We start from the raw sequence: 15,188 nt of genomic DNA on the forward strand, positions 1-15,188 counted from the left end.
CCAAAAAAAATCACAATGGAGTTGAAGTGTCTTAGTTACAAGATGCTCATAATTGGATTATTCATCTCAAAATAAAATTAGAACTTTTTTCTATTAAAAATTGGAGAAAAGTTTCTTTTGGTTAAAAACAAATTACAACCTATATAAAAGACTTCTACCAATAACCATGTAATTTCTATAGCAATAGAAAACAAGCATTTAGTGACTTCTTCACCTTCTTTGATCCCATTAGTATTTTAAGATTATAATAAATTATCACAAGGGCATCATTTGTCATTTGTTTTTGTTTTATGTTCTCTAAAATAAGAGTGCCATTGGGTAGAGCCAGAAACATGAAACATAAACCTGTTACCTCTTCTTTTAAAAATTTGCCACTGTCTTATTGAATAATAATTTCAATCTTTCAAAAGACTCATTATTCCAGTGATATAGGTACCCTCTCTCCATTAAGGCAGATTGTACTAATGTATTTATTCAATTTCCATTGTTGTATTAATTTTTTTTGTTTTTGTTTTTTGCTAGGCAATGGGGTTAAGTGACTTGCCCAGGGTCATATAGCTAGTAAATGTCAAGTGTCTGAGGCCAGATTTGAACTCAGGTCCTCCTGACTCCAGGGCCATGCTCTATCCACTGTGCCACCTAGCTGCCCCATTAATTATTATTTTTTTTATTTTTAATAATAGAACCTATCTCCCAGGATCATTGTGAAGATCAAATGAGATAATATTTGTTTAAAAAATGTTTAACACAGTTCCTGGAACATAGTAGGCTCTATTGAATGCTTATTTTTCCCTTCACTTTACTGTCATAATTTCAATTGCTTTCTGGAATTGTTGGCCTAAATCACAGCTCTACTTGTAGGGCATTAGTGAACCTGTCTTTCCACAATTCTTGCTACATTGATCATTTCCATTGTTTGTCATCTTTGGGAACTTTCTGGATGTGAGGGAAAAGGCCATAGTTGTTTTGGTTTGCATCTCTTTAAGCATTAATGATTTGGAGCAATCTTCCATATGGCTGTCAATAGTTTGCAATTTCCTCTTTTGAGAACTGTTTGTTCATTTCCTTTGACCACTTATCTATTGATGTCTCTTTATCTTCAGTTAGAAGTCTTCTTGATGAGATTCACAAGACACCAGGGCAAAAAAAAAAATCAGCTTTCATAAGGTATACTGCATTGCTGGCCAAGAGTTCACTATTACTACATTTTAAACTGTGGATCAGAAATCCAAATCTCATACTTACACACACCATATTTTCAATCAATTTTCCTGTTTTTAAATCTTCCTTTCTCTTTTTTCTTTTCTTTCTTTCTTTTTTTTTTTAAAGGCAATTGGTTTAAGTGACTTGCCCAGGGTCACACAGCTAGTAAGTGTCAAGTGTCTGGTCTGAGGCCGGATTTGAACTCAGGTCCTCCTGACTGCAGGACTGGTGTTCTATCCACTGTGCCACCTAGCTGCCCCCTGAATCTATCTTTCTTTTCCGAAGTCCTTATCTTCAACTGGAAGCAATGAAAAGAAAGAACAATAAAGAGAACTGGAATTTCAAGTTTCCTCTCTGTCACTGACTAGTGGAAGTGAATGCTTCCTCATCTGTAAAATTATTGAACTAGACGATACCAGTCTGAAAACAGACATATGCCGGTTTTCTGAACCTAGAACAATAAGAAATTAGCTTTCTGATTCCTTAAGTTCCATCAGGGATGAAGACATTTTACTGAATTACTAGTAGAGCTACCATCCTGCTGTAAGCTGGCAACTTCCTTACCTTTGCGAAGATAAATAAGGGTAATCAGTCTCTTCCTCACTCTAAATTCTTCACCTCAGTAAAAAACAAAACAAAATAAAAAACATTAAGCTAATTCCCTTTCAGAAGAAGAATAAATCAATACACAAACTTATGTGTTCTTGATTTTACTTTAATTCAGCAACATAACAAGGATGGATACATGACCATTTTGAGGCTGGTCCTTACTCAGAATAAAACACAACTGTCTTCAGCACCCTGATGCATATTTTTCAGTCCTACCTTCTGTTAGACCTGTGTAGTTTCGTGTCAACACAAAGTGTGGACATCTGTGAGGAAAGATAATGAATATGATAGCACAGCTTTCCTGACTCTATACCTTAGGGATATAGAACTGCTTTGGGAAAGGGCATTTCTAATTCCCTGCTACTCACTCTTGCCTTTCCGGGCTTTTCAGCATTTTAATTGGCAAGGAGAAAAGCTACTATCCTTTCGCCTTCACAGTTAGATCTATATTTTGGGATCTTTGGGTATTGAAACTTGTTGAAGGGTTGGAAATGGAAGTTTGGCTAACTTGTGGTAAGTCTCCTATAGTAGTTCTAAGTGGTTTTGCAGATAACTGGTTATCACAAGCTATCTGCACAATACGCACAGCCTGAGGAAGTCTAGCTAGCTCAGTAAGCCTCCTTACCAATTTTAGGAATGCAGATAATTGAATAAATAAATAAACAAGCCTTTATTAAGCACCTACTATGAGGCAGATACTGTGGTAGGTGCTGGGGAAACAAAGGTAAAAATGAAACGGTTTGTGCCCTTGAATATCCTACAACTTATAGGGGGAAACAACATGTACACATATAAGTATAAAGAAAAGAAATATGGCAGAAATGTTACAGTGCATACAGTCACAAGTCTATGTGTGTTTATGCTATTTAAACATTTAACCAGTAGGTAAAAAAGTATCACAATTTATGTCTCTACCAGTATAAAGAATCACATTGAATGGATGAATTAAAAAAAAAGTATTAGGCCCTCATTTTATTACAAGAAGTCCTGCTAAGTCCTAGGGATACAAATGGACAAAAAGAAAGAAACAAGCATTTATGAAGTGCTCACTATGTGGTAGGCACTGTGCCTGTGAGAAGCTTCAGCTCTCAAGGAGTTTACCCTCTAATGGGGAAGATAATACATAATATAGGAGAATCCAGCTATAGGCCAGATAAAAAGGCCCAGAGGTTGTAAGAGTGCATGGGGTATCTGCCCTTCATGGAAGGGAATATATAGGGAAGTAGCCGATCATCACTGGAAATAAGTCTAAAGGTGGGAGAAGGTAGGGATACTGGATTCCATTTGGAAGAGTTAGGAATGGATGTTAATGTTTGGTCAAGAGGGGGAAAGAGAAAGGGGAAATTGTCAGGAAGGTTGGGAGTAATGACTGGCTAGGTTGCAGAGAGGGGAGGATGGTTGAGCTCAGGAGTGGGAAACTTGTGGCCTCAAGGCCATATGTAGCCCTCTAGGTCCTCAAATGCAGCCCTTTCACTGAACCCAAACTTCACAGAACAAATCCCCTTAATTAAAATATTTGTTCTGTTAAACTTGGACTCAGTCAAAAAGCTACCCAGGGACCTAGAAGATAGACAAATGATAGTAGTATTCCATTTGATTCCATATAACAAGCATTTATTAAGCACCAGGTACTCTACTATCATTAAGGATAGTGGTATACCACTGTAGTTACTTTCTATTATAGGTACATAATCAGCATTCATGACTGATTTTATGCACTCATTTGGGTTATAATCATCCTCCCCATCCATATAAACATTTACCTCAGGTGACCCTGAATTGCCAAAATCCTCTTTCTCTCACCTCCTGCTTTGCTTTTAGCCAAGAAATCCATTTATCCAATTCAATAGCTAAGCAGAAATCAGAGAAAGTATATATATATATATATATATATATATATATATATATATATATATATATACACACACACATACATACATACATATATGTATATATACACACACATACATATATATGTATATATATACACACACACACAATAAACATATATGTATATCTATATATGTATGTGAGTATATTAGACAAAACAAAATGAAGGAGCTCTTCTGTTGAGAGTGAGGAAGAGAGAGAACCCTAGATCTCACCCAAGGGGAAGTTCCCTGAAGTCTCTAATGTAGCAAGCTGGGGATAGGGACATGATAGAGACTAATGGCTTCTCTTCTGTCTTCCCAGTCTTTTCCTTCAGCAACCCAAACTGGGGTTGGCCTCATCCATCTCGTCTTCTGACACTGCAATCCAGAAGCATCCAAAGCAACTTAAAGCTTGAAGAGAACTCAAAGAATGCTGAAGAGGCTAGAGCCCTGGGGCTTTCAAGGGCATCCATGTACACCAATAAGAGAGTTTCATGCCAATAGGCTTTGGGACAGGGGTTACACTTTCTTTGTATGCCCAGAGCTTAGCACCATGCCCGGTAGGTGCTTAGTAAATTTTTATTGAATGACTGACTGGAGATACAAAGACCAAAATGAAACAGGCCTTGTCTTCAAGGAGCTTGCATTCTTCAGGGGGATATAACTGCACATGATTGAGTAAATACAATGTAATACAAAATAATTTGGAGAGGAAGAGAAGGTTAGTAACTGGTAGATCTTAAAGGTCAATTTGTTCTTTCATACCTGCTCTCTATTTCTTAATTCCACAAAGAAGATAAAGATAATTTTTAAAAATTGATTTTTACAATATTCCATAATTTAGGTTATATAGATGTTTATATATGCACATTCATATTTGTATGTGTGATTATTTTCTCAATTTAGGAAAGTTGGCATATTAAGTTTCTTCTATGGCTTTGGACTATACCAGTTATTCAATAATTCAAGTGTTGTAATGAATGAATGTATTCATAATTGTCAAGGAGAGAATCTACTAGATTTTGCCTTCACAGCAAGATCTATATCTTGGGGTCTTTTGCGGTTACAATTAATTGAAGAGGTGGGAAGAAGTATGGTGGAAAGAAGAGGGATGGCCTTGTGGTTATAGCAATAGTCATAGGGTCATGTAGATCTGAAGTCAAATCCAGTCTCAGACACTTAGTAGCTGTGTGACTCTGGGCATGTCACTTAACCCTTGTCTGCCTCAGTTTCTTCAACTTTAAATTGGGGATAATAGTACCTACCTCCTAGTATTGATGAAAGGATCAAGTAAGATATTTGTAAAGCACTTAGCATGGTGCTTGACACATAGTAGAACTCAATAAATATTTGCTCCTTTTCTCCTTCTGCCTTTAATACAGGCCCTATCTTCCCTAGCATAGTACCTTGTACACAGAAAACACTTAACAAAGTTTTACCAATACATTAAGCTGGAGACATTGATGAACCATCAGAATAGATGATATTACCTAACATACTGCCTTCCATTTAGTCATTAGAGGGACAAAAAGAAATAACATTCTCATGAGAGTATTGTACCAACCACCTTCTTTAGTGTATAGTGCAAAGAAGGAAGAAATAGATGACAAAATTGGTAAACAGATGAGTTTTGTTTCTTCTTTCTGGCGGTTCCTCCTATTGGTTCTAATTCTTACTTATAACATCACTAATGTGAAAATCTATTTAATAGGAATGTATATGTATAGCCTATATCAGATTGTGTGCCATCTTAGGGCAGGAGGTGGGGAGGAAGGGAGAGAAAAATTTTAAACTCAAAAGCATACGGAAGTGATTGTTGATAAATCAAAATAAATTAATAAAAAATTGGTAAACAGATCATAAACCTGGAAATGAAGCATTATATAATAATCGGGCATCTGCTAGAACCTTCTCTGCAAAAAAACCAAAGCGGCTAATAAATTGGCTTGTATTCATTGAAACGTAATTCTTTGAAAGGTAGAAGAAACACTAAAGGGAACTTCTATTCTGAGTCAGATTGTGACCAATAAGGAGGAACTTGTTGCACAAGTAAAAATGATAGGGACCTTAGGGGGAAAATGCTGACTCTATTTTAGAATTCATGATGAGGAAGGAGAAGAAAGCTGGACATAGTCTGGTACACATTGTAGATTTTGAAGGAAAATATTTCAATGTCCAGAGAAAGGATAGATAGGATTCTGGCTTAAAATTTTATGAGAGAAGTCAGCTCAAGCAAGAAGTATGGGAAACTAAAAAAAAAATTCTCATTGTACAAATAATTTCTTTGAATAAGACAAAGAAGAGTTATTAAAAAGAATCTGATATATATGTATACAAGGACCTCATAGATGGGCTGATATTTTAAAATGGCACACATGAAAGAAGGAAACAAGGTCAGTTAACAGAGGCTGAATAAAAAAAGAATATTCTGGTTTGGTGAGAAGACTATCAGGAGCTCTAAAGACCAGAATGAGTGGAAGCTGTTTAGGAATGCTAAGGACATAAACATGGGCTTATTTAGTTATGTTAGAGGCACAAAGAAAAAAAAAGAGTATTTCATACAGGTTCCTGGAAGGTAATAGAAGTGCCACTGGAGTTTTTGAATGGTAAATAACCAGACAAGTTTGTTGAAGAAAAAAATATTAATATACCACTCTGTATTTAAAAGCACAAGACTGCCAGAAACAATTAATAACATTAATCTAATATATAAACCATAAACCATTTCTAGCTGGGGAAGGGAGGGAAGAGAGAGAGAGAGAGAGAGAGAGAGAGAGAGAGAGAGAGAGAGAGAGAGAGAGAGAGAGAGAGAGAGAGAGAGAGAACATATTCCAACTGCATAGTTCTTTCCCCTCCTTCCCTGCCCCCTTGTTCTCAAATACGTCTCTCAACCAACATTTATAGGACTCTTGAATAAGGAAAAGTTCATAATATGTTAAAATATAGTTTGGATGAACTTATTTTACCAAAACTACTGGATTTCTTCCTTTACCACTCACCTCAAGGACTGAAAGGTCTTCCTTGCTATGATAGACATCTTCATCTTTCGATGTAAGAGAAGCTACTGCCCTTAGGTTGTGGTGGGGTTGGGGGACAGAGTTGCAGGAGGGAAGGTGGGCCATAGTATGAAGAGCCAATGTTCTTATCTAGACAAGATTATTTTTTACGTTGATAATCACTTTTTAATTATTTGCCACATTTTTCTCAAGTAAATTTGAATTATAAAGATGAGTGATTTTTAAAAAGCTCATTGCCAATTCATAGTATTTCTTGATATGTTACAGGAGTGAAACCATTCAAACGTGATGAGTGTAACTTTGCCTCCACAATCCAGTCCCATCTGACTTGACATAAATGTATTCATACAGGAGAAAAATCCTACAGATGTCCCTGATGTGTTTAAGGTAATGAATGGTTTATGAAGAAACAGGTGATGAGATGGTGTTCTAGATTACTTAAATCACTAGTAAATATAGATCTCAAATAATGTGAATGTGTGAATACCACACAGGAATTAAGGGGTCTCATTTAAGTACTTTTAACATTTATACTTAATGGTAATAGGCAAAAAATATGTTCTCATTTTATTGATATTTGTTGATTAGTCTTTAGATATGAGTAATATGCTATAATTTATGTGCAGCATATTCAATCACTCTGTTGCTGTTTATGTGACCCACAAATTTTGTTATTTAGAGATTATATTATTCTATGATTTACTGTGAGAATATTTATGGTAAAATGATAAATTTTTGTTTTAGTGTGAAACAGGGTCATTGAACAAAGTGCACAATTTTTCTAATTCAAATGATCCTATTCTCTTCCTTTTGCTCATTTCTGGACCCTATTCATTGTCTTTCTATAGTGTCTTAGTCAAGATTTAAGTTTGGTAATTAGATTTGATTCATTCCTGGGACCTCAGTCCTTGTTTTACCCATTTTCCTAATAGAAAAAATTTTGAAACAGTCTTGGTTGTAAAAATATTAACTCTTAATATTTTCAGTTGATTACTTCAGTTAATAGAAATATTTCCTCAGTTCATCTTTGTCTTGAAAGAGAATCCTTAAAGGTGGTGGTCACAGAGGGAATGAATGGTTAACTGAAAGTCAGCCAACTGTTAACTTAATTGAAAGTTAAGTAACTTTTCTGTTTAAAGTAAAATGTTAACTGAACTTTGCAGTGAATGCTATAGCTACGTTTTATCTCATTATGTAATTTGTATATTATATAGGAATATTATAACTATAACTTCAAAATAGTCGGTTAGAAATTTTTTTAGTTATGGGGGGAAGTGTGTGCATTTATGTTTCCCCTCTCTTTCTAAGCATATATGCCTAGATTAGGATAATACAAATTAATAAAAATTATTTCTGAAAGGCTTGTGCCTTAAACATTGAGTACAGATTTTTTTTTTTTTGCATCCTGAAGCATCTTACTCCATGGGAGCCTATGTTTCCTCTGAGCCTTTTGAAATCTGCTATCTTAAAGTATAGGGTATATGTTTGATTTTGCATGGATTTCCTCTCCTCCATCACAAATTCTAAGACCTGGGTGTTGGAAAATTTCTGGGATGGAATTCCTTGAGAGTCCAGGAAGAGAATCACTGGTCAGCAGAACCCCCAGTCCAAAGGGTTAAATAAAGTGAGTAGCCAAGTTGAAAGGAAAAAGAATTTATTAGCATGTTAAGGAGGATTGTTTTCTGGGGTGCAGATTTGGCTTATTTAACTTTTTCAGGCCTTCTTAGAGTACATAGGCCATCAATAGCATTCTGTGGCATTTGAATTTATCAATGGGATAGTCTGTCCCTATGGGAAAATTGGTCTGGGAATTCCATGGTTTTGGGTTATGTGCAACATTTGTGGGGTCCTAGGAAGCTAGAGAGTGCTGTGTACAGGAGGGGTTAGTATATTCAACATAAGTAGCATTAAGGTGCTTGTCAGATCATGTTATTCAGTTTACAGAAGAAATGTGTGTGTGACAATTTAATCAGGTTTTGTTATCTAGTTTGCAGCAGAATGTGGGTATTATTTAGGCTAAATAAAACATTTTGATAACAAGGTCTTTTCCCCCTCCACAATTGTTCCCTAACCCCAGGGCTCTAATCATCTCTACTTTAACAGCCACTTCCTCCCAGTTAGTGAGAATCACATCCAGTAGAGAAATTCTCTTTGTTGGTTCTTCCACCTTCTGAAGTTTGAAATTGTCATTAAGGCAAGTCAAGAAGTTACCATCTTATGCTCATTCCTCTGGGTATTGGAGGCCTGCTTTCTTCTCCTGATGCTCTCCTTTCCTCCTTTCTCTACTCTTCTCTTCCTTGTTCCTTCACCCCTATCCCCACCAACCCAGGGAAAGATTTCCCTCAGAGGTAGGAAGAATATGTTATCTCATGTGCTGTCTGACTTCTAGCCTCGAATTGGGATGTGTGGTAGGATGGGGTACCTGGTCCTAAGTAATTTCTATGTCCTAGACACTGGAGACATAAATACAAAATTTTAAAAGATGATCCATATTCTCAGGGAGAGGAACGTAATGGATGTACATGTAACAGGCATTCATTGTGGCCTGTCATACTGTAGTACCTCATGCTGTTTACACTGGGCATGTGAGCATCTACCAGTGAGTTGAATGGGTTACTCACTCACTCAACATATTCTCACACCGTAAGGCCTCATTTGTCCTCAGAAGGACAAGTCACAGAGTTGTTACACTCAGATTCACCCAGGGTCTAAGTAACTCTACTGAGGGAGGAATACCCACCCTAATTATAACTCTAGCTCTTAAGCCCTCACTGATATGCATCCATTTGCACAGACCAGCCACATAATAATAAAAACAACACTTTTATATAGTAAACATATTATTTACTTGACATTGATGCAAGAGAAATAATAATTATATCACAGAAAGTAAGTGCATGAATAATAAATACATCTCAATTCATACACATACCTGGGTCACATCATCCCAACAATGTACTCTGTATCTATGAGGGAGAGTGGGCACACAGTGCCTTTTTCTTGCCGACGAGGATATGAGTAAAAAAAAAAAACCCACCATGTCCTTTGGTGTAACTCAGAACTTTGGAATCGTAAACTTCAGCATCCCTCTCGTGTCTCAGAGAAGGTCTATAAAAGTTCCTTCATGAATATAGCTTTTGTGTTAGACGTGTTTCCATTATTACACTGAGTTAATCCGTGCAATATTTAACAAACATGATGTATCAGCCAAACTAGGCAATCTATTAGGTGGTATCATTGATTTCTTTTTTTCTTAAGTGTTCCTCTGATCAGCTGGACTTATTCTTCAAACACAACAGCAATCACTTCCAGCTTCAAGGTTAGCTGATGTAGTCCTGAGATTGGTTCTTTCATTTTCTGTTCTGTTTCATTTTTTTTCTCACCACTCATATTTTTATTGGTTCTGAGAATGCCATCCTCATTTTCAGTTTATGGCTGGTAACCAAATTCTCAGCTCTCTTTATGGTTGCATAAATTATATTTGTTCCATAATCATAGAATGATTCTGGTATTCAAAGCTCCAAAGTATATTATAGCTTGTCACATTAAAAACCAACAACTGCCTCAGAAACTATCATTAAAGTAACTGCTTCAGTAATTGCAGAAACTTAAAAGGACAGTATCCTTCTCATAGGCAAATAACTACAGGAAGGAATGGGTACTAACAATCAAGGGGAATCAGCAAAGATTTTGCACCCTAAAGGCCACTTGAGCTGGACCTTGAAAGAGCTAGAGATTCTAAGAGGTAGAGATGAGTAGGTAGAGAATGCATTGTAGGAATGGAGGACAGCTAGTTCAGAGGCACAAAAGTGGGAGATGGCATGTTGAGTATATAAAACAGCTAGTAGAGTTGTTGAATTAGAATACAAAGTTCATCAGGGTAGTAATTTGAAATACCTGGAAGAGAAGGTAGAGACATAGTAATTGTCTGCATCAAGCACCATAAAAGAAGGTTGGGACAAGCAGCATGAAAAGTGTCCACAAGTCAAATTTATAAAATAAATTCAGCTCAATGGAGAGGAGATGACACGGGAAATTCATGGTTATCATGTTGTATCTCAGGACACACGGCCTCATTTGGAAAGAAACACTGACTCAGTGCATTTGTAAAAGGGAGTGACTGTCCCTCAGTTGCTTTCTTCTTTTCTGACTGCAGATCGTATTAGTACTGTCCTAGCCTGTCCCACGAGAGATAAGTGTGGAGAGATGAAGCCCTTTCTCTTCATTCCAACAGCATGTCAACTTCTCCCATTTGGCAATTCAAGCAGGGGTGATGGGGTCAGTTAGGCAAGTCTGACCAGGTTCTCTGACTGCCTCCTCTGCTTTGTGTTTATTTGACTGATTCTAAGTGACCAAACATTGACCACGAGGTGTACACGTTCGGGTTTAAAGGTTACCTTGTGAATTCCAGAGGTCTGGAGGTTCTCCAGATAGTGGTAGATGGATTTGGGAAAGAGTTCTTGCCAACTACTCTAATGTTCTTGGAGAGAAAATGACCTCTGGCCATAAGATGAAGGGCAGTGCAGAGATGAGAGGAAATTTGAAATGGCTATTCAGCAGTTCTGGTGAATGCTTTATGTTTTGATGGTTTTAATTCTCAGTTTCTTGGAAGAGTATTTCAGTAGCTTTTACTGCTGATTGTTGGGTTAAACTTTTGTCAATGCACACTTTTCTTTAGAACCTTTTATGTAAAGTGTTTTTTTTTTTTTTGCCTAGGAAATAAATATTGGTGTAGTGAATAGAAAACTGGTCTTAAAGTCAGGAAGCCCTGGGTTGAAGTCCTGCCTTTGACATATACTGGCTATGTGCCTCTGGGCTAGTCATTTAACTTCTCAAGGTTCTAAGTAATTCTCTAACCCTATAAGTTGATGATAGGTGATGACCTGCATGATAAGGGGTAGTTTCCACACTGGGAGTTTACTATACCAATGAAATCATAGGTCTAGTAACTACCCTAATTGGTCTCTCACATCTGAATTACATTTAATATTGGGTACCTTTCCACTTTTGCCTTTGGGGAGACCCTGGACATGAACCCAAACCTAAGTTTTAAGTAAACTTTCTTCTCAGGTGTCATGGTAGGAGTGTTGTTGTTGAATCATTTCAGTTGTGTCTGATTCTCCATTACCACACTCAGAGTTTTCTTAGCAAAGATACTGGAGTGGTTTGCCATTTCTTCTCCAGCTCATTTTATAGATGAGGAACTGAGGCAAACAGGGTTAAATGCCTTGCCCAGGGTCACACAGCTAGTAAGTGTCTGAGGCTGGATTTGAACTCAGGTCCTCCTGACTCTAGGGCTGCCATTCTACTTACTGTACTACCTATTTGCCCAGGGTAGGGTTATAAACTGCTGAAGAGTGAGAGGAAAGTAGTCTGGCCCTCTCTCACCAGAAGCTATGAGTCCTCCAGGACCAAACTCAGTGTGGACTACATGCATGGGTTCAATTAGGGGTCCCTTAAAGGAGGAGGATTGGGTGCAGCAGCCCTTGGGCCTTGTAGTATTTATACTGTTGGATTAAGCATATTAATTTTAAAACTATGCATAAGATGGATTGGATGGGGGACAGACTGAAAGCAGGAAAACCGAAGTAATCTAGGAAAGCAGTAGAGGCCCAGCAGAGGTGTAGTGGACATGTGAATGGAGAGAAAGGGATGGAATCAAGAGTTGTGGAAGCAGAATTGACAACATTTGTCAACTGATTGGAGATGGGGGTGAGTACAAAAGGAAAAAGTCAGTGATGATTCCAAGGTTGCAAACATGGGTAATGGGAAGGGTAGTGCACCCTCAACAGAAATAAGAACATTTGAAGAAGGAATAGGTTCTTGGCTTGGAAGCTTGTTCTCTATGCCCTATGCCAAACTACCTTTCTGCTGAGATGAACAAAATGTAAAAAGAAAATTTCCTACAACTCCAATGAGTAGCAGTATTGGGGAAATTCACATGTTCCTCTGGCCATTTGACATCATCCTATTACATCTATAGTCATTATTTCTTCACATTTTTCTGGATAATATTTAAATTCTTCCCAGATGATCTAAGGAAAGGAAGACAAGCAAGAGTGACATTTTAGTACATTTTTGCAAGCTTCATAAATGGGTAGTAGTTTCCCACTTGGCAGTCATTTTTCTCTCTCTATCAGGAAAGGTTAATAATACTAGTGACCAAGAGAAAAGATCAGAATTGCTGATATAGGAAGATAGCCCCTGCAGATAATCTTATGTGATCTCTGGATTGGGGATCAGAAGAACTGGGTTTGAGTCCTAACTCTGCCACGTGTGTGCCTTAAGCTGTGTACCTTCAACATAATGTCTCTGGACCTCATTTTCCACATCTGTAAAAGGAAGGGGACACATGATTAATAATGTCCGCAGTGTGGTATAGTATAAAGGGATGGATTTGTTATGATAGGATGTGAGTCCCTAATTCTGGCTCTACTATTTACTGCCTTTGTGGTACGGGGCAAGACATTCGACCTCTACGGACCTCAGTTTCCTCGACTGTAAAGTGAAGGTGTTGGACTAGGTGACTTTGAAGGTTGTGTCTTACTCTGAATCTATGATCCTGTGATCCTTCTAGGTTTGATGTTCTAAGATTCTATGGAATGAAAGTGCAAGTGACTTCTCCAGTCTTTGAATATTTGTTCGGCTTATATAAATTATGTGACCGTGGGCAAGTCTCTTCATTTCTCACTGCCTCTTTAAAACTATCTCTGAGGTGCCTATCTGTATTAATGGAAGGAGTTTTCACTCTAGGAGTTCCCTACACTGATGAAATCACAAGTCCAACTCTCTCATCCCAAACAAAAACCACTCATTTGGTTCCTAATGAGATGAATGGCTTTGCATTATTATTTAACTTGTGATTTAAACAACTAGGTTGCTAACTTCTTCAAGGCAGAGGTTCTATTTTTTTGCTTCATTGTATCACAGAATGTCAGTTGGAAGTGATCTCAGAGACTCATCTGTCTAACCTATACCTTAAGAAAAGGCACCCTGATGGCATGGTGGATAGGGCATTAGACTTCATCTCAGGAAGACCAGCCTCAGACATGCACTATCTGTGTGTCTCTCGGAAAGTCACTTAAAAAAACAAAAGAAAACCAAAAACCACTCTGTTTGCCTCAGTTTCCCCATTTGTAAAATAAGGATAACAATAGTATTGATATTCTAGGGTTGTTGTGAAGATAAAATGAGATGAGATTTGTAAGTGTTTTGTAAACCATAAAGCTCTGCATAAATTCTAGTTATTATTATTATTGTTGTTGTTGTTGTTGTTGACAATGGTCATTCTAAAACATCAGGATTTTGCTTGAAGGCCTCTGTGATAGGGATATGGTTCATGACCAGAGAGTTTCAGCTGGAGTCTTCGCGTGGAGGAGGGCAGGGTGTTTCTTCTAGAATTGTTATCAAGTTAAGGGGAAATACCTTGTAGAGACAGACTGTGGAGCATGAGTAGACATTCTATAAATGGTTCTTCTAGGCTAACCACATGTTGAAATGGAGGATCTTTGTCATTCAAAAAGTCTTATGGGCTTCAGTTATGTTCTCTTGACTTCATTTGCTTCTGGGGAATTTTGGTGACTAGTTAGCTTTCTCTTAAGGAAGAGGAGGCTCTGATCTTGGGAAACCAAATTGCAGGAATGTGAGATCAAGGACCAAGGCTGGGTCTTACAGTCATTGCAGCATCAGTGACTCAGAGAGCAAAGAGCAACCTTTGGGACTCTGACCTACTGGAAGTTTTCATCTAGCATTTGTGATGCATAGGGACATGAAGATGGTAGGAAAAATTCTACGTTCAGTCATTTTTTAGTCACGTCTGACTCTTTGTGACCTCATTTTGGGGTATTCTTGGCAAGGATACCAGAGTAGTTCGCCATTTCCTTATCCAACTCATTTTATAGATGAGGAACTGAGGCAAACAGGGTTAAATGACTTGTCCAGGGTCACACAATTAGTAAGTGTCTGAAGTCAGATTTCAACTCACTCTTAACTTCAGGTCTTAACTGAATCCAGATCTGCCACTCTATCCACTGCACCAAAAAATTCCTGTATAAAAAGTACCCGATGGTAAGTAGTTAAAATGTGGAATTGGGGGTTCTAGTCACTGCCTGTCTAAAATGATGAGAACATATTTGGTGGGGAGTCTAGCTGGTGGCAGGGAAAAGGAAAACCCACAAATCTCTTTTGGGTACCTGAGAACCCTGAGGGGGAGATGAAATAGACATGGCCCTGAGAGAATACAGACAGAGCATACATGATCCTCCTCCAATGAAGAGATACCTTCAACTTTCTCAGGGAGCCTATTCCACTTTTGGATAGATATAATTATTAGGAAGTTTTATCTGGCATCCATCCTGAAGTGTACTGAGCTTTGCAAATCATTTGTAAAATAAGGACGTTGGGCTGTATTGGCTTCTGATGACTCTTTCAGATAGATCTCTCTTCCTATGAATTTTCCCATATCTTTTAGTCATGCTGGGGCTAGGCT

General features: G+C 37.7%; 1 protein-coding gene and 1 long non-coding RNA gene across 11 annotated transcripts in view; one reads left to right on the forward strand and one right to left on the reverse strand.

Annotated features, from left to right (window-relative positions):
* LOC144454423 (uncharacterized) overlaps positions 1 to 15,188 on the forward strand; it is a 35,761-nt gene that overhangs the window by 8,929 nt on the left and 11,644 nt on the right. The window contains exon 2 of the long non-coding RNA XR_013482756.1: positions 6,968 to 7,087. This is a non-coding gene — a long non-coding RNA (uncharacterized LOC144454423). The remainder of the gene's footprint in view (positions 1 to 6,967; positions 7,088 to 15,188) is intronic.
* LOC110212746 (colony stimulating factor 2 receptor subunit alpha) overlaps positions 9,523 to 15,188 on the reverse strand; it is a 70,362-nt gene continuing 64,696 nt past the window's right edge. For 4 of the 10 annotated variants that reach the window (XM_020992766.2, XM_020992765.2, XM_020992764.2 and 1 more), the window contains one exon: positions 12,776 to 13,032. In XM_020992766.2, the coding sequence (XP_020848425.2) occupies positions 12,940 to 13,032 (93 nt within the window). In that variant the 3' untranslated portion in view covers positions 12,776 to 12,939. Of the gene's footprint in view, positions 12,736 to 12,775; positions 13,033 to 14,684; positions 14,747 to 15,188 lie in introns of those variants that run through there. The other 6 variants (XM_078146305.1, XM_020992770.2, XM_078146304.1 and 3 more) reach the window with 4 other exon arrangements.

Source organism: Phascolarctos cinereus, unplaced genomic scaffold (genome assembly GCF_003287225.1).
Source record: "Phascolarctos cinereus isolate Bilbo 61053 unplaced genomic scaffold, phaCin_HiC Scaffold_726;HRSCAF=1367, whole genome shotgun sequence".
NCBI lineage: Eukaryota > Metazoa > Chordata > Mammalia > Diprotodontia > Phascolarctidae > Phascolarctos > Phascolarctos cinereus.